The 19,956-nt window shown below is 40.2% G+C and overlaps 2 protein-coding genes across 9 annotated transcripts; both read left to right on the top strand.

Moving 5' to 3' along the window:
• The first annotated feature begins 4,583 nt into the window (after positions 1-4,583).
• LOC122617471 lies at positions 4,584-15,472 on the top strand. Of its 8 annotated transcripts, none has more exons than XM_043793339.1 (5): positions 4,584-4,631; positions 13,707-14,015; positions 14,443-14,609; positions 14,746-14,868; positions 14,932-15,472. In XM_043793339.1, the coding sequence occupies exons 2-5, from the start codon at positions 13,952-13,954 to the stop codon at positions 14,998-15,000; spliced, it is 423 nt and encodes a 140-aa protein (XP_043649274.1). In that variant the 5' UTR covers positions 4,584-4,631; positions 13,707-13,951; the 3' UTR covers positions 15,001-15,472. The 8 variants fall into 8 exon arrangements, with proteins under 8 accessions (XP_043649274.1, XP_043649273.1, XP_043649275.1 ...); XM_043793338.1 differs by lacking the exon at positions 4,584-4,631 and adding an exon at positions 4,868-4,971; XM_043793340.1 differs by lacking the exon at positions 4,584-4,631 and adding an exon at positions 5,011-5,356.
• A 327-nt stretch (positions 15,473-15,799) lies between these two features.
• Positions 15,800-16,222, top strand: LOC122616500. The gene is made up of 2 exons (XM_043791974.1): positions 15,800-15,862; positions 15,926-16,222. The coding sequence occupies exons 1-2, from the start codon at positions 15,809-15,811 to the stop codon at positions 16,220-16,222; spliced, it is 351 nt and encodes a 116-aa protein (XP_043647909.1). The 5' UTR covers positions 15,800-15,808.
• The last annotated feature ends 3,734 nt before the right edge of the window (positions 16,223-19,956 follow it).

The raw sequence follows: 19,956 nt of genomic DNA, 5'->3' as shown, positions 1-19,956 counted from the left end.
CTGCAACCTGACCCAACTACATGGCAAATGTAGAAAAACAACAAGCGCAAAATGTATACATATATAAAAAAACATACACAAAGCCCAAAACAAACTTGGCTGTAAAATCGACAAGCGCCAAACAACAACAAACAACAAGCCAGAGCAGCCAGCAAACCAGCAAACCAGCAAAACAAACTCAACACTTTAGTGCAACAGTTTAGTGTCAGGCAAAACGAATGACTTAAGAAACGAACGCGACCGCCCGACGACAGTCGCCCCACTCGCTCACCCTTCATCCCTCTTCCGCTCTCCCCCCCTCTCCATCTTCCACACCCGGGTAGTCGGTCGCTGAGGCCGTCTGCACGTGATCCGCCGATCAGTGATGGCCACTATTGTTAACCAAAATGTGGTTGGCAAAATTTGCATATAAGTTACCGTAATTGTATCGAAAATTAGCGGATTTCTCGCATAAAGTTTGACATTTTTTCTTTTCAGCTGGGATTTTATTCAAATGGTCATTTATATATTTCCTTTAAAATATTATACGTTTACCTTTTCTGCTTTTGTTTTGCTTTACTGATTAGAACTATTGTACATAAGTTTAATTTCTCTTTTGTGTGTTAATTGTGGTTGAAAAGCATACTTAAATTTGACTAAATTCATGGCAAGTGGCCTAACTAAGTAGAATGTCGTAATCTAAGTGCTAATGCTAAAAGCATTTTTTTGTAGACGTAAATTTCCTTGTAAATAGCTGGCACCTGCTGAAGTGGAACAATTTTCACGATTTTCGCTTTAAAACGGCCAAATTCGCCACTCTGTTTGCCTGGCCAACACACACACACACACACACATTGCACATGTGAGTGTGTGTGTGTGTGCTCTTCTCGAAGCCAAGAAAATTAGTCTGAATTGGAATTCGAGTGGCGCGCAGTAGCCAAGAGGGCGGACTCGGTTGCAGTCAGCGCCAATTCAACTTCAACTTTGAGCGCCAATTGTTCGCCATCAGCCAAGGTACCCAAGAAAATGGGAGGGGGGGAATTGAGTAATTGACTTCATTGGCTGCTGCACCGGTTTTTTTCCTGTGGCTTGGAGCTGCTTAGGTAAATTGCAATACTCTGCAGACAGATTAGTTGCGGAAACGTTGATGATTGGGCAAGTGCAGACAGAATTATTTGGGCGGTTTTGGTGCCTGGGAAAGGGAGAAGGAGCTTGACAGTGGGTGATTGTGGGTGGAATGGTGGAGAATGGATATGTAATTAAATTGGGTTTATTTCTTGTCACTGCAGGAATCATGTCACGAATAAAGTAGTTACTATTCATCTACTGGGGAGTTAATTCCCAAGTTACATACTCTCAACTCAATTCATTAATTGATTTGGAGACTTCCGAAAGTAGTTGTAGATATGATAGAATATGACTATAAAATGTTTCAAATTTGAAGTCAGCAACAATGTTGTAGAAGTAATAGAGCTATAAATACCCTAACTGATCGCAGTGCACTGGAAAGCCGTCTTGGGGGGATTTCTATGTGATGGATTCTGGGGTGCTAGCAATCTCTTGGCCACCAGCCACTTGTCCAACTCAGTGCAGTCCAGTTGGTTTCCAGTGAGGCGGTCAGTTGGATTTCATGCTCTAGATAATAACATGCAGTTGCTGCGAGTGCTTTGAATGCAAACTTTTGGGCTGCTAGGCAGCTAAACAAGCGAATAAAGTCACACACACACACTTACTCACATATGTATATGCACAAAATATAAATTAAAACTTGATATTTTATTGACTTTCAACATTGGACGGGTTATTACCCGTCGAATGGAATCTACACGATTTAATTTACCGAGTGGATTTGAAAAGCAATCCAAATGCGAGTCAGCCAGTAATCCAACGGCGATAAAAACCCAACTTCCATTGTCTGCAAGGTGTTAAATATTTGTTGTATAATCCGCTCCACAAAAACGAGCAACAACTGTGTGTTGGGGTATACAACTTAAAAATCGATTAACATCAGCGTAATTATGGACATAATTTTTGGTGATCAAGTGTGGCAACAACAAAATACCCCGTGAATGAAAGCGGTAAATGTCAAGAAATTAGCGCAAATATATATGTACATACAAATATTACTATATATACACGGGCCACAAACAATATATGTATGTATGTATGTATATCTGTGGATATATCAATTTTGAATGTGAAAATGCTTAAATACCAGTGACCAAGTGCAACCTTGAACTTGAAATGAAATGATTTAGGGACGAAGTTAAGCATGGCTTAACTTTCACTTTTTCAGCCTGCTTAAGACCGGCTTCTGATCTTCCGAAGGGTTTTCAGACATATTTGCATTATCTTTGGTTTTCATTGGTTCATTGGGGGAAGGCAAACCGGGTATGACCAGACATGTGTCTTTTGGTCCGATCGCGGTGCGTGTTGGCCCGAGCTGACAAGGTCAACACCTTTCCTTTCCTTTTCGGGTTTCACTGGCGATCGCATATGGGAAATGAGCCAACTTGCGGGGCACTCGACTTTAATTGACCAAGTGCAGCCGGCAAGAGATACGCCCTGCTAGTTGCCACTTGTTAATTAAAATATTTGAAGTAATTACATAAGCAAAGTCCGCTAATTACCAGGCAATCGAGAAATCTAGAAAAACCTAGCCAGCCGACGCCAATAGAATGACAAATGTCGGCCAATAAGCGCCAATAAGATAATCAATCAACTAGTCTACGCAGTCTATTATTAGATCTCTTAGGTATTTCTCATAAAGATACCTTGGTTCCCCAGGTAAAGTGTGTTCTTAAGATACCATATTCTGAGGCATATCTTTAAAACCCCATAAAGTGAGGCCATTTGAAAAGTTCTTAATGGGTGATTCACACCTGAACGATTAAAGGCGATCGCTAATGGCTACTTAAAGTGTAATCTTAAAAATATATTTTAAAGCATTTTACAGTATTGAATTAACTTCTGTATTCGATTTAATTACCTCTGCTGCCCTTGAACTACAATAAAAATCCCAGAGCTGCCAGTCCCGTCACATTAATCTCGCTCCATCGGCCAAGTTGTATACATCTGGCTGATAGACCATCAAGTGGGTGCTCAATAAGTCATTTAATTAGCTAATCAATCAGTCATCCAGTTCGCGAATTGAGCTCTTGGGAGCCTTTGCTTTCGTGTGGATCGGGAGAGATATGTTTATATCTGGCGAGTTGATCGCAATCAATAGCTTCAATTTGACCGCGGCTGCCGTTGCGCCTTTAATTAATCCAGTTTTTATGGAGTTTTTTGGCTAAATTAGTTTGACATTTAAGCCCAGGCAGTTTCGCATCAAAACGGCCGGTGGGTCGGTGTCGGTGTCTGATTCCGTGTCGGCTGTGGATCCACCGGCGGTCATAAATTCGTTGTTCGCGCTCATCATAAATTGCCTTTTAGAGCCAAACGGCCAACGGCAAATGTGAAAAGAGCACTCTGTGTGCGATGCGATACGATGCGATGCGATGCCTTTGGCATTCAAATGACCAGACTCTCTGGCTTGGCCAAAAACCCCCAGATACTCGGGGGCTGGTAACTCAACCAGTTACCAGTCACCACTTGGGGCGGGCGGGCTCCTAATCAGACGTGTTTGATGAACTTGACGCAAACTTAGCAGTTAGCAGTTCGCAGTTGGCCGTTGGCAGTTGGCAGCATAGCCAAATAGCAAAACCACAAAAATCCAAATTAAACAGCAACGCTCACACAGAAGATCCCCCAAAATGAAACCACAAACAAAAAAAACACACACCAAATTACCGAAAAAGAGAAATGAATAAAACTAAAAGTTGTTCTCATGCTAATTTAATTTTATACGCTGGTGTTTTGGCCATTGCTCGCCTTTATTTTATTTTAATTATGTTAATTAAAAACGTGAAAGGAAGGACAGCTGGGCGGACAACTCGAGACCTAGCATACACTTAAGTTTATCACCTAAAAATCTGCAATAGGAATTAGATGACTTTTTGATATGCGATATCCATTAAAATCAAATCAGTTTGAGAACAGGCTTGAAATGCCTTTTTTAACTGGGCATAGAGGAACTGCAATGTTCTTTTGTGAATTTATTACCATATCTAAATAACTAAAGTTGTATCTAACAAAAGAAGTTATTCTATTAAACAGAAGTACCCATAGATAGGGTATACATGTATAAGGAGGAGATGAAAGAGTGTTCTATCCAGAACTGGTAGTTCAGAGCGTCATACACTCGGCAGATGGAACTGGCTAATCAGCATTCGTCCATTTGCCTGCCATGAATATCGAGATGAAGAGCCTGAATTTTGAATGGGCCATAATGCTCTAATAATCAATTCGAATCTGGAGCTCTATTCTCCGAAATGGAACCAGTTGGTACCAGCGAGTCCACCACACTTGGCGGAGTCTGCAGCGAAGTAAACCTACCTCAATGGCCATCTCTTTTGGCCATTGCGAATGCAGCGGATGTATCTCTGAGATACAATTGCGCTCCGCACGAGAGCGATTCATACCATACCATTCCGCTGCGATGCGATGCGATCCGATCCGCGTATAAAACCAATTTGAGCGGCGGCCTGCGAACCAGTTGAGCGCCGACTTTGCAAACGTTTTCACGTCTCCAGGCCAAAAAAAAACGAACCGTAAGCTAACGAGGCCAACACAAATGCATTGGCCAAAACAGCCACGGCAAACAAGTAAAGACAATTCCAAACGAAACACTTTTCATTTCGCGCCTGCCTTTGCACAGTTTCTTCTGACTTTGTTGACTTTTGTGACTTTGCTGCCTTTGTTTGGCTTTGTTTTGGCCTGCCTTTTTTGCGGACCAAGTCAAGTGTTTGGGCCCAAGTCTTTGGGCCGTTTTATTCGTTCAACGGGCGCTTGAGCGAACGGTTGTTGCTTTGTCTTTTAGCTTTGGCTTTGTATCTTTGCATCCGACGGATACGCGATTCGATTTGAGCTGTGCCGCGACTTTCAGTGTGTGTGCGTGTGAAGAAAGAGCTATACTTATATATATATATATTTATTTATATATAAAATATATTTTGTTGCCGTTTTCTGGCTGGTGAAATAGCCATAGCAATCCGCCATCGTAATAGCAATAGTTTTTCCAGTGTTCATTACATAAAGTATCAACGCCAAAATTAAAATAATATCTCTGTATATACATACATACGCATGCCCAGCGAGAAAATCTTATGCAAATGCGTTTTCAAAAATAATTAAGCCAGCCAGCCTCGAGATTTGGCAAGAAAGTCGTTTGCAGTGCCTCAGTGATTTGGGATTTCTCGCATTTAATTCGGATTTAATTCGGATTTCGTATTTCGGATATTTGGATACTCAGCCGCAGTGCAAGCTCTGAATCAAGGTAGGCCCTCGGCAAAAGTGCAGCCTGCAAAACCCAAAACCCAAAACCCACTTATATAATGCGTGTGTGCTCCAAATTCGAACTTACAACACTTACATAACGATCTGCGGGCCACGCACATAATGATACACTACTATATCGCTATCGGCGCCATTAGCATAATTCAATGCCTACCAAAAACACCAAAATCTGTCACAAATCGGAGCACTTTGCGTAAGCGGCGATCATTACGAGGTGTTTGAGTGGATCTTTCAGCTCGGGCTAATACCTTAAACTTTGCCATTCAAAAACAATGGTGCGGTGAATAGCCATCACATGTGCCCCATGAATATGCAAAAGAACAAGTAAACGAGTTGCTCAGCGGGAGACTAGCAGTCGTATGATGTTGGCTTAAGTAGCGGGGAAAAATAATATTATATATATGTATAATATATTTTCCCATTTGCAGATATTAAGCATAAAGTTGAAAAATGCTTATGAGTTATGGCATTCATTTGTTTTAATTATTTGCTAGACTTTATGTTTGCATGTCAAAACAATCAATAAAGCAATAAATAAAAACTATAAGGAGCCATATAATTTCACAATATTTATTGATATAAAAAAAACTTTATATCTATTTATATCTAACTTGAGTTCTATAACTTTAAACTATTTCCAAACTGGGCGGATCTACCATTATCATAAACTAATGGGCTACTATGAATAAGCAGCCATAACTTTACTACTTTTAGGCAAATTGGAACGCTAACCAATATTTTAGTTGATTTTATTAAACCTTTTTGGGAAATTTGTTAGTCTGGCCTTATGGCCAAAATAAACTTGTTATTCGATAACACTAATTAGTGTTAATTTTATGCAAATTTGCATTTTTATAATTTCCAAACATTTTTTTCAATTAGCAAGTTCTGTTTTGTCTAGCTGGTTTTTAAGTTTGCTTTTATTTTTTTTTTGCGCTGGGTGTAGGAATGTATAAATTCTTGGGTAAATTGTATAAAAACAATCCGATGGAGTCACTTGCATTTTCCGTTCAGAGCCAAGACGAAGCCCAAAGCTGCCATGCAATCGATGACTTGGACAAAAATAACTTGTTGCCTGCGATTGTTGTTGTTGTTGTTGGTGGTGGTGGTGCAGGTTAAATGCAACAGCCGCAGCCGCAGCAGCTGAGAGTGGATTGAGATTGAGAGTCACAGCAGCCACCCGCTTATTTTACACTTAGAAAAATACGTCTTTAATATTGCAAGCAATCGGAAGTATGCCAAGCAAATGAATTTTACATTTCTGCTTAAAGTTTCTAATTGTGTTTACTACTAACTCCAAATTTCTAATATAAAATATACAATAACACTTTGTAAGAAGCTGCCTTAAGTATTTAGAAATACTTCCCTTACTTAATTTATGGAACAAATTCAAGAAGAAGTTTCAAGTGCAGCAATGCTGCGAATTCTTGGAAAATCTCCGCATTTTTTTTTGCCGAGTATCTGTGTTTTGCGATGGCGGGTGTTTTTTGTATTTATTTAACTCTTTTTTTTTTGCAAACATATATGTACATGTGTGTACATCTCTGCGTTCAATTGCACATCAGCTTACAAAGTATCCGTACCCGCAGCCGTAATTTATTTGCATTGTTTAGCTCCGTACCGTTTTCTTGTGTGGCTTGCAATGCGACTTAAACTACACAAAAAAAAGCGGCGATTTACATAAAATTTATTGCTGCCACATTACAAGTTAGTTAGTTAATGTTGCCCGCTGGCTGAATGGCTAAATGCCTGAGTGCTGCTGCTGTTTAATTGTGTGAAAAGTGCTTAATGCAACGTGTGGATTGGATGGGATTGAAATGGGATTGGATTGCTGGGGATTTGCCCAAGTGCCGGCACATCACGTATACGACACGTGGCGAGCCTTGAACTCGACCAAAAGGGTTTCGCCTCAACCGGTTGGTTCGGCTTACATTCGCAATTGAGAAATCAAACCAGAATCAAGCTGAGAATTGGGTGGCCAATCGACAAATCGACCAATCGCGATCAAATGCCAAGTGAAGTTGCTTCGAGAACACATTCGTTTTTTGGCAGACGACAGTGTTATATATAATCGCACAAATAAATTATTTAATTTATGTTAACTAATTCGTTTAAATTATGGATTGACCGTTTTGCGTCACAGTGCCTTTATGGTTGTCGCGGAAAGATTTCAAAGTGTACGATCATAAATTTGGTGCTAAAATGTGCAGAGCAATGGAACTTGTTATGCAACAAAATTAAAATAAACTGGGCTATCCAAAAAAGATCCATCTTAAAAGTAGGCAGGCTTTTAAAGATTGGGGCTTCATAAAATTATGTGATCTAGACTGCAAACACTTCCGATATCATAAATACATACAAATATCTAGACGAAGCCAAAGAATATCACGAATTAGTAAATTTGGAATTAGAAGACGGAAACTAGAAGTAGATTAGCTTAACTCTCACAAGTTTTCTTGGAAGCCGTTAAGCCTCTTAGTCATTGATGTCCTTGCTTAGTTTTTTAAATAGTAAGTGACTAATATCAATAAGAATCAATGGCAGGCTGAAAAGTTCCCCGCGCTAACGAACTCATTTTGATCTCAATATCACACCTTTTCTTGCAAAAAAGCCAACAAGTCCGACAAGTTTAAGGCTTACGATTTAATACAAGATTGCGAAATAGAAAAATGTAGAAATAAAAATAAAAATGCTGTAGCCTTTGCGAATAGTTGGTTTCCGTGGCAACATCAATGTCTTATGATTTTGATGGTTTTCGTGGTCTTGTATCGTTGTATCTCTGTATCTTTGTATCTTTGGGATGCAGGCCTAATCCGCACTTTGAAGACAGCCACAGGGCGAGTTCGCACTACAAATTGGATGAGTTGCGATCTTTGTCGATCTTGTCGAGGGTTGTCAGATCTATGAAGTGAGGAAGGGCAACTTCAATGAGATGTTACCGTGGCGAATCTAAAAATATCAGCTTAAAGTCAGCGCTGGGTATCTGGTATCTGGTATCTGGGCAGATAACCGAAATATTTCATCGGCATCATCAGCCGGTGATGGCGGTTTTGCCCTTGTAACGATTGTTATTTCTGGCGAAGCACAAAAGCTGAAGCTGAAGCTGATATGTTAATGACGGATGGACATCGTCTTGGGATCGAAAGACCTATACTCGCTGGTCCATCATAGGTATGTACATCTGTATGTGCAATCGGTAGCCGATCGATCTTTTCTTTTCTGGCAGCTGCTGATGGCATTTAAATCACTGAATTGGCATTGTGTGATCGATCAATGCTTCTTGGCGGCAATGCTTCTGCTCGCCGCGTTTAATGGAATTTTAATTAATTATTAGTTTCGTGCGACCTTTTAAGGCCGCTTTCCAGCTGCCCACCTCTACTTCCTCAACGCAAATGCTGTAGGGTTAACAATGGGATTCATTTATAAAATCTATTCATTGATTGCCGCTGCCGTTGGAAGGTTTTGCTGCTAATACTCGGACTCAATAACTCAATGTTCTTTTCATGCTACTGTGTGTGAGATAAAAACCTGAACCATTCATTATAAATGCTTCCCATTTAATTGGTATCCAATGTCCATTGAATTATGGTTGCTTGCCTAAACAACAAATTAAGATGGAGTAATTAATTGGCTTATATTTTCCCACTGCCAAACGAGTTGTCACTTCACTTTCTTTAAACTTGAGCATTGACATTTAATTTCCCCTCCTTGCAAGGCGGTATTTCCCATTTAATAGATCTATAAATTCATTATTTATCGCTTGCGTCGAACTGTTTCCTTAAACTAATAAAAAAAAAACCATCAAAATATGGTCATAAGCTGTCAAGCTTTTTATTGCTTAACTTAATTATGATGTCGGACATCAATTGGATTCAATTGTTTCAAATGTTATGTGTTTTTGGAAGGAATATAATCCCATCATTAATGGTGCCACTCTGTATCAGCCTTTAAGATGGGTTTAAGTTCCATTTATGCATTTATTAAATTTTAAATCACTTTATAATGGGTATAATATTATTTATAATAGTGCTTTTACAAGTAAGTCATGGGGGTTACTTTCCCTTTTAATAGTGTGATTGCATTTATATAAGTTCGATATAAATGTCTTACAGATTTCAAGCAACTTTATTATGTCTATATTTTAAATTCATATATAAAGCCCCAAAGGCTTTTCCCAATTTGTGTTTTACATCTTAAATGTTCATAAAGCCCGCCAAAATGGTGTTTTCGTTTTGTGCAAATGTAAATATGCATTTGGCTATATAATTAAAGATTTCTCCATTAATTTTCCCTGGTAATTTCTCTATCATCATTTCCAAACACGTTAGGGACGTCTAAATGTGTTTTTAGCAATTTATGTTAAATTTGTGGGCTTTGGTGTAGCCGTAGAGTTTTAAGTTAGCTTCGATTGCTTCGTTTTAGTACAAGTCCGAGTTTGAGCCGGTTTTACTGAGCCGAGCGATCAACTTGTCAGCTCTTTTTGGTTTTATTTTTTTTCTTGCTGATTTGCTGCTGTGTGTGGTGTGTGTGTATGTTTTGTGTTTTTAGCAATATTGATTTTTCGCATTAAGCGCATTTCTGCGTACCGAATTTTCAAGGCCAATAATCGTCGTTGTCTGGATCCAAAGGGGGTGGAAGGGGGCGGAAGTGGGCGGGGATTCCAGGGGGGTTGGGTGATCAAGCGGGTTTTTCATTTGGATCGCGGCTCAATTAAACGGCATCCATTTATCGTTGTCATTTGTTCGCGGTGTTTCGTTGTTGTTTCGCTTTTCCGAATGCGAAATGTGTGCAAAAGTCCAAGTTTGAAGTGTCAACGCTGTCGGCCTAATCAATTTGGCTAACCGCTACTTGGGAGTCGGATGGGATGATTAGGCCATGTTTGCCGCCCGGTTATGCAAGTGCTGGCCATCTATCCGAGATCCGAGATCACAGATCCGAGACTGAAGAGTGAAGACTGAAGACTGGAGATCCGATCCCATCCGATCGGTTCCGGAGGAACAGGGGCGTGGTGGTGGTGGCAATAAGCCATCTCAGGTGTCGTCATCGCCGGGTTTCAACATATTTCTGCCGCTTTTTATTTTTCCAGCCATTGTTGCTGCTGCTGAGCGGCAGTTCCGCCAATTAGCGACGCTTCCGCTGCTGCACACACACACACACACACATGCATGTGTACGTGAAATAATTTTCCCCGCTTTTCCATTTTACTTTTCTTGCCTATTCACCTCACTTTGTTGCACATGCTGGAGCAGAAAAAAGCGCAGATAAGTCTCAAATTGCCTCCTCTCGGCCTTGTTAACTTTTTTTTATTGCCTAATCACCGATCAAAATATTTATCTAACCAGTATGCGATGCTTTATTCAATTAAAATTAATTTCCTGGTTAAATAAAAATGTTATTTTCTTTCCATATGTTTTCATACATAGCGTAGTAAAGGAGTAAAGTCTATCGTGAACCTAAGTAAACTCAAGGGCAGCACTTTCTTTGCCTTCATTCCGTTGCTTCATCCAGAAACAATATAATTTGATAAATTTGCATAAATTCACAGCGCCAAAATGCCATAAAACATTGCGCCTTCGGTTACGCGTCAGAAATTAACAAATTAGTGCGATGTTTCGCAAGGCAACGCCAACAAACTTCCGAATTAGCCACAAACCCAATCAACGAGAGTCCACCAAAACCCAAAAAGCCAAAAACAAAAACCAAGAAACAAAAACCAAGAAACAAAAACCAAAACCCAAAAAACAAAAAGCAAAAACCAAAAAACCAACGAACACAAAAGCCCGAACATAAAATGTAAAATGGCACTTTCAAAATGTGTTTTCAAAATGAATGCCACACATGCTCGTGGCATGCAGATGGCCCACAAGTATCCAAGTATCCAAGTATTGTACTACAAGTAGCCAGTTGCATCCGAGGAATTCGCTGGCCAGCAGAACGCGGCCACAGAGTCAAACAGCCACCGCCAATTGGTATTGATGGACCAAGCCAGATGGGCTCTCTAGAGCTAGTCTAGCAACTATGGTCTATGGTCTATGGTCTCTAGTATTGAGGCAGCGAGGCAGCAGTCGCTTCTCACGCTCGTCAGAAAATGTCAAAAGTGAGGATGCCATGAATGTCGGGGGAATACCCAGAGTGAGGGATCTTCCTCTTTTGGGCCAGTCATCAACGAAGACTAAATGCCCTTGATAATATTTCTGAATCAGCAAAGTTTTCTTCTTCCCAAAGCAGTCAGTTATGCTATTTAACATCCTTTAAATTGGCAATAGTGTGGTTTTATATCTACATATGTTAAACATTCCTTTAAATTGCAATAGTGTGGTTTTATATCTGTATTATCTTTATATATTATATGTATATCCTTTAAATTGGCAATAGTGTGGTTTTATGTCTATGTTAACATCCTTTAAATTGGCAATAGTGTGGTTTTATATCTATGAAAACATCCTTCAAAGTGGCAATTGTGTGGTTTTACATATATGTATCTACATATATAAACATCCATTAAATTGGCAATTCATATCTGCACAACATTCATTTTAAAAGCTATCCTTACAAATGCAGCAATAAAACCACTGTAAGTGCCTTGGCATCCAACTATCAATTGCCCAAAACACCAAACAAAAAGTGGTTTAAAATCCGTTAAAATTAATTACTCCGCGGCCTAAAGCCTCTTAAGGATTTGTAGGCGTCGTTTGGAGCGCTTGAGTGTTTTCCCATTAGCCCAAACCTTCGAAAACTGTTCAACCATTTTGCGGAAACAGTCAAGAGAGAAAGAGGAAGAGAGAGGGAGGGTCAAGAGGGGGGTTTTGACCAATTGTCACAGGCGCCATCGCCAAGACGCTGAAAGACTGAAAGACGGGCTGCCCAAATGGACGTGGAACGGGACAGCTGGATGACTGCTGTGTCATCTTGGAGGCGCCTCTTTGTTTGAGCGTCTGCATCCAGGGCCGCCCGAGAGTCCCCTTTCCCTCGTTCCCCCTTTCCCAGCAACCACTTAACCACGCGATCCATGAAATTTTTACCAGTTTTGCGTGAAGATGGCTTTTTGCCTCGCCTGGCACTGATGACCTTTTACGTCGCCTTTGGACTGCCTTCACTTCATCACGGACTCACGAGAGACTTTAGAGAGATGGCTAAAATGTTGCATATCATTCATTTTTGATGCAGTCGGGCATCCATGGCGCTCATGGCGCTCCTGGCGCTGAAAATTAGTTGCGCGGGCGGCGGAGATAAAGACAATTTACGATTATTTCGTCTGGCTGGGGATGGCTTTCGTGGCCTTTTTACCCATCGACAGCCACTACGCATCTGGCGGCCATAAATTGCGATAAAATGTCAAGGATTTACACGGCGGCCAAGTGAAAGAGTTGGATTAACCGAGGGAATCGCCAATGCGAAAGGGTTGACAATTTAATTGAGCCCACAAGGTCGAACATGGCCTTTTTTCACAATCAGCACCACACAAATTCCAAAATAAATCACTCACTTCGCTGGAAAACGGAAAAAAGTAAACAAGTTTTTGCATAAGTAGATTCTTTTTGTCGATTGATTTTGCCATTGACTGATTGTCTTTTAATGGCGTTTAAATCATTTGAAATGCGCTCTGTTCATTTGGCAACATATGATTGATGTGGCATTTATGTATTTTGAGAACAATATGCTTTCAATTTCGTTGAAGGCATAGAAAAGAATTTTGAATGACAGCAAAGTGGGTCAGCGATTGGCGATATATGTACATATCCTGTTGGCCCAAACAAGGTGCGGATTACTCAGTTTTGGAGTTTTTTCAAGCTTTTTTCGGAGTGGTTTCAGCTGCTGTCAGTTGCATATTAAAGAAAATCAATTAGCTGGGATGATTGCTGCAAAACATCCGGCTGAAGATGCTGATGAGTCAGGCCAAAGTCTTGGCCGCGTGGGTTTGGCATGTAAATTGCGTCTAAGCCTCGTCTGGTTGGTTTGGTAATGACTCGAAAGCCCACTTCAACCTGTTGATGAGGCTAGGAAAAGATAGATATGGCCAAGTTTGGCATTTTGTTTACAGAATTTCACAACTAGTGTGTCACTTGATATCTTACTATATTCTTCTACAAGCGATTCAGATACAAGTTATTTATATTTAAGGCGTTGAATAAAGTAGCAATGTGACAAAATTTCTATTTTATAATTATTTTAATAGATAACCAAAATCAACCCTTTGTTTTTTGTAGATTATTACCTTCCAAAAATATATGGATTATTTAACCCCCGTTGAATAATGTAAAATACCCCAATTCAACATATTGTAGCTCACTTCCATTCCGACTGATTTTGTTTTTTGTTTTCCAAGCCAGCTCCCCGTTTTAGCCATGTGCCGGCCATAAAGACGAAGACACGCTTCCTAATTGAAAACAGAGCCAGCTAAATGGACGCGTAGCAAGAGACCAGCAGAGCGAGCGAGAGGGCGAGAGTGTGCGACAGAGAGAGAGAGAGAGAGAGAGACGATCGTGATTTGGATTTTCAGCGTGATATCAAAACGGAGCGCACAGCGGTCGAGTGGTCAGGAAAACAACAAAAACAATACAAAATTCACGCCAAAATGTCCAACGCCACAAAAATGGTTTACAGTTATAGAATTTTATGGCTTTCCGGCGTTTTACTAGGTGAGTAGTGGCCTCAATAAAGACTTCAATTTCCAGTCAAGTCGAAACAAAACGACACGAGACGGAGACACAAATTAAATGCTAAGTGCGTCGATTAAGCCACTCGGTTAACGCTAACCGTCTGTCATCGGTCATGGATTCGTTTTTTTGTTTTTTTTTTATATGTATTTTGGCCCACTCGGAGTGTTTGGGCCATGCGTGAGCCAAATAACTTAAGAAATTGGCCATGGTCAATGTGGGCGACGGAGGAGGAAGACCAGCGAAAAAGGCAGCACACCTGGCTGGCCAACTGGGGGAATTGCAGGTGCAAAAGGCAATTAGTCGACTGGAATTTGCAAGTACTTGTGGGCCAATAAGGGAGCCATAAGGGAGCTATAACTCTTTAAGTAATTATGATGCTAAATATTCAGTACTTTGCCATTTGCAGGTCCTATCTTGCTGGCCGCCATTGCTGTTCAGGGCCAGGAGCCTGCCAGTCCAGTATTTCAAAATCACAAGACGAAGGAATGGACGAATTTAGATAATATAACATTCTCATTCGATTGCAAGAGGCGTTCGGTGGGCTTCTATGCCGACATGGAGTACAATTGCCAGGTGAGAAAATGGGGAATTCCCTCGCTCTCTCAAGAAAAACATTAGCAATGAAGCTTAATTCGAGCTTTGAAAGAGTTTTACCATAGCCTGAAAGTATACTATATATTTATATATATTTTTAAACCCAATTTAATAGATCTTTCACATGTGCGACGAGGAGGGCAATCGCATTCCCCATCTGTGCGCCAATGAGACGAGCTTTAACCAGGAGTACAGAATCTGTGATTGGGACTACAACTTTAACTGCACAGAGTCACCCGTGAGTTCTGCAATACCCCGCTCTATGTAATAACCCATACTGATGAGCTATCTCATACCCTAGAAATGGTTCTACCTGAACGAACTGACCTATGCCACAGATCCGCCAGATGAAGACGACGAGGATTACTGATCGATTTGCACTTAATTAAATATTTATTGTGTCTCCAAATGCAAAAACAAACTAATTAAATTAAACGCCGTATGCAAACATGCTGAGTAATTGTAACTGAAAACAAGAGAAAATGAAAAAGTGTGAAAATCAGTAAAATTCCATCCAAATGAGATAATATAATTTAAGCGCCTTGTTGACGATTTTGTTGAGTTTCGTTTTGTACTTTTGTATTGTAGTCTAATTAATTGAGTCGTGCGACAGGAGTCGTGTTGTGTATATACTGTATATAGAGATGGTTCCCAGTTCCATTTCCATTCCAATTTCCAATCCATTCTATAACTATAAATTTCCATTCGATGCACCCGGAACAAACTCGGATGGGTCCGCCACATTATTGTATAATTTACAAATAATCTTCGTATTTGTAAGCAATCTTAAAACGAAATAATAAAAACAAATCAAATTGCTACGCTAATGCTTGCCCAATTAATTGACTTAACAAAATGTTTTCACAATTTTCGGTAATTTCAATACGTTTAACGTTGTTGTTGCACACGTCACGGGTATCCACCGTACCCTCATCGGGATATATCCATATCTATGGGTAAACAACCCCATAGAATTTCGGTTGCTGGTACCGCACGTAACCCGGATGAGTCAAGTTCAATGACGAAAGTGCTGGGCCAGCACAAAAAAAAGGTTCATTTAATTGCGAAAATTGGCATCTGTCAGCGGGGCGTAAAATTGTCGCCTCTCGCGTCAAATTTTTATAAATTGGATCGGACCGATTTCAGAACAGTCAGTTTGGAAACGATTCTCTATCAAAATGTCACACTACATGAGCTATTTTTCGCTGCTGCTCTTTGCAGTCCTGCTGGCGGTAAGTCCTACATAAAGTTACTGATAATTTCTATGTAATTTAATAAATTTTAAATAATTTTAGCTGGGATCTGCGCAATACTACACACAATACAACCCCTACTACACGCCGAGTCCCACATTCTCCAGCTTGAACAACTATTACTACCAGACGACGCCGTATCCGTACTATTACAGCACGTATACGACACCGAGTCCCTATTCCAATACGCAGATCAGGATCTGGCCCTATGTCATCGGCCAGTATCTGTATCCCACGTACTACAACACCAACTACTACAATCCATATGCCACGCTGAGCAATTCCAATTGGCAGAGCTACTATGCGAATGTCTATGGAACGAGAATGGGCAAGAAGTAGTCCCTAACTCAGTGTTTTTCATTTGTTAAGATGTTCAGCCAATGCAAATAAAATATTTATTTTGTTATAAAAAAAAAGAAACTTTTAAAAACTGACTTTAATGTATAATGTTCATGGGAAAAACAAACCATCAATTAGAAGTAATTATTGCATTAAAAAACAAAATGCTCATTATCGCTAGTTGCGATCTAGTGTTAACTAGATCCAACAAACAATTGCTAGGCTAATAACAGCTAAAAAATGTTTCGATCTTAGCGAGATACTATTTTATTATTCGGTCCATCAAAATGTCTCGTAAGTTACAAGGCAATTGGTCAGTTAAGATAGGCAAATGGTGAGAAGTCTCTTCCTCGAATGACAAATCAAAGAATAAAGCCCTGTAAAAGGGAAATCTGAAACGTAATCGTGTCGCTTAAGATAGCTAATTGCTTGGGGAGAATGAAAGGTGTCTGGGAAATATGAGTCCCTTGTTGAAATGCAAACTAGAAAAATATTGATAATCCAGAATGTGGAGCGTTCCAAAACCCGAAAGGTGTGAGAACCGTTAGGATTGCCATGCTTCTTGAATGGAACTATACGCCTTTGATATGGTATTCCGGGGAGGTCTTTATCTAAACGGGGTCTCGTTGGCACTGTCAAAGAGTAAGCCAACGAGCCGGCAAACCTGAACCCAGAGCTCAACCTCCGACTGAACCTGAACCTGAACTCATGTTCATGTTACTGGTGTATGTACTTAACGGTTTTCACAGACAATCGCTAGTTCCAGTTGCCTGCCATTATGTAATGATTTGGACAAACCTTTGGATTATACTGCACCGCCACCCAGAGCAATGAACCTGCATTGTTTATGTAAGCGATATGTGGCAACTCCATTTGATGTAATGCTAATAAAGTGTAAGATCGTTAAGTGACCACCTGTTTATAAAATCTTGACTGTGTTGCATTCTGGAGCAACATGCGAAGAGAATGTTCTGCTTAACTGTAACTTCCTCGAAGAACGGTGACAATTATTGGCCACAAATCAAAACATTTCGTTGCGATATGAAAGGGTTCTTCAAATAGAAATAGAACTTCAGCCCAATGTATCCCGCATTATCATGCAAATCGCTTGAGACAGATGAGATGATCTTTGGGGGAATGTGAATGGACTGGGTGCGTAAAAGAAAGAGAGGCACCGGGTCGAACAGAAAGAGAGGGAGACAGAGACTGCGTAGTGGGGAAATGGGTCAAGACAATCGAATCACGAAACGCGGCCAAAGCGACGGATGGCTTGTAAAAGGTAGCCGGCAAAAATGTTTGGCATCGGCTTACCATGCAGGCGAAACACGAAACGAGAAAGCCGCAAAAACCCATTTATCTCCCAAAGCCTCCAGTTGCTCTTTTGTGGAAATTGTTGAATTTTATTGTATTACCAATTAGTTCATTTGAAACAATGCAATTCACTTTTTGATGGGTTAAATGCAGCAGAACGCCATTGCTGTTAATGAACGCATTTTCTCTCATTAGCGTTTTTGGCCAACACTTTTTGGGAAAAGTAATTGTAAATCTCACATGGTAGTGGTTAATCAAAAATGTATTATCCGTTTATTTAAAGGTAGGCTATATTTTTTAAATTATGTACTTTTCGCCGAATTGTGTAGAACTATCTAAAATTCCTCCCCAACCACTGAAAACAAGTACCATATGTATGAGGGCACTGGGTGCATGAGGGTGTGCTACCAATTGAGTGACGTCAGTTGTGCGTATTGTCACGTTCACAAGCCGTTTTCATGCTCTGAGCCATTGCACGACAATTCGTAATAGAGGCAGTCCATGCAGGAAGAAAAGAGCTGAGATACATACTCGTACAGATAAAGCCCAGATGGAGACATTGACTTTGCACTTTTTGGTGGCTGCTGCCGCCGTTTAGGGGAAATTGTGAAGAAAGTGTTGAAAACGAAATTGTAACTGGGAGAGCGTGTGTCTCTGGCACTGTGAGAGTGCCAACTAGTGGTCGGTAGCCAAGCAAACACCGCGAAGAAGCGCCGACTTGGCCAAGACTGGTCTGCGTCCGCATCCACCAAGAGTCCGAGCAGCGACGTTGGCCGCGGCAGAGACGTTGGATCTTACCTGGTGGCCGAGGCCAACTCGGATTGTTAGTCAACGGGCACATCTCAAGCGTTGCAGTCGCTTTCCATGCGAACTCGATTCCCAGCTATCTCCACTCCTTGGCCAAATCAGCACCAGTCTCGTATATATTTAGTTTTTGGCCAACATCTGCGTGATTGCCATAGATTCGCGTGAAAGTGGTCCAAATCAATCACTAAAAACGAAGGATACAGCTGCAGCTAGTGTTGCAATTAACGTGCACTAATCAAATAGTCACAGGCTTCATTATGGTGAGTACAAAATTAAGACCAGCGGGCAAGTGTAAGTTAACACATAAACATACATATATGTACATATAGTTCACAAGTTTACAAAAAAGAATGCAAAAGATATTGATCTGAATGCCAGATAAATGGATATAAAGTTTCCGTGTTGAGCGACCACTGCATTGTGTGGATAAAATAAAGTAATCTTTGATATATTTTTTCATGTTTGTCAGAACTTTCCGTAATTTTTTTTTTATATAGAAATATATATAAGAGACGCCACAAGTTTCAAATTTCATATACTACATCTGCTTTTGCGATGCATTGTTCATTGGAATTCTGAGCACACATCCACTGTCCCAAATCGCTTTTCCTCGATCCATGTGAAAAGAAAAGGAACCATAGCACACAAATCACAAAAAGTCTAAAATGTTGGCCAAAAAGCCAGTGTGACAAATGCTGACAATTCTTGGCACAAAAATCACTTGTTTGTTTGGTTAGTTTCAAGCCAAACTTTCTTTTGAGGCGTGTTTTCATTTGGGGCCAGTTTTCAATTGTTGGCCAGATCCCCGTGCTATTATTAACTTGGCTGCTAAACTTAATACCACACATTCACATTTCCGCCACATGCTCGTGCCATGAACTCCGACATTATATTGACATTAGATAATGGTCGAATGGCTAAATTGGCTGCCTCGACCACGTGCCACTTAATTGCATCATGGCTTGTTTTACATACAACTTTACTAGCTCATAGTTTTTATTATGACAAGCCCAGCAACGTACAAAGAAAGCCCTACCTCATATGCGTAATAAGCACAGAGATAAATTTGGGATTTTATGTTTTTATGTTTACGATATGTAATAAAATCATAAAATGCGTGCTACACCCACGTGAAACGAAAGTTCAGGGAATTTATTGCCACTCTAATTACAATTATAATCAATAAATGTTTGGGTGGGAAGCTTAGCTGTATTAACAAAATGCCCGTGTATAATAATGCTTATAACATTTAGATTTAATTCTCCTAATTTCGGTGTTTTCATTACCAATGTTAAATAAACCGTGAGCCAGACAGAAACGATTGCAAAATGTCGACAAATTATTCAACTAATGTGATAAATGAATAATTTGGGGGAATTTCACGAGATATATTTGTGAAAACATTTCCTTGGATTTATGCCAATTCCCTTTAACCGGATTAAATCTACCGCATCATCAGTTGGTAACAATTTGATGGTTGTTCATTTCGTCGAAACTCCAGGCGAAATCTTGCCCCTCAGCAAGTGCAAATATTTTGGGTTAATATTTACATATAAGCCCGATGAAGTCGAATGAAATTTCACCCATAATGTTCGAGAAGATGGCCTGAAAGTGAG

This window comes from Drosophila teissieri, chromosome 3L (genome assembly GCF_016746235.2).
Source record: "Drosophila teissieri strain GT53w chromosome 3L, Prin_Dtei_1.1, whole genome shotgun sequence".
Classification (NCBI taxonomy): Eukaryota; Metazoa; Arthropoda; class Insecta; order Diptera; family Drosophilidae; genus Drosophila; species Drosophila teissieri.
This window is presented reverse-complemented; position numbering and strand designations above follow the sequence as displayed.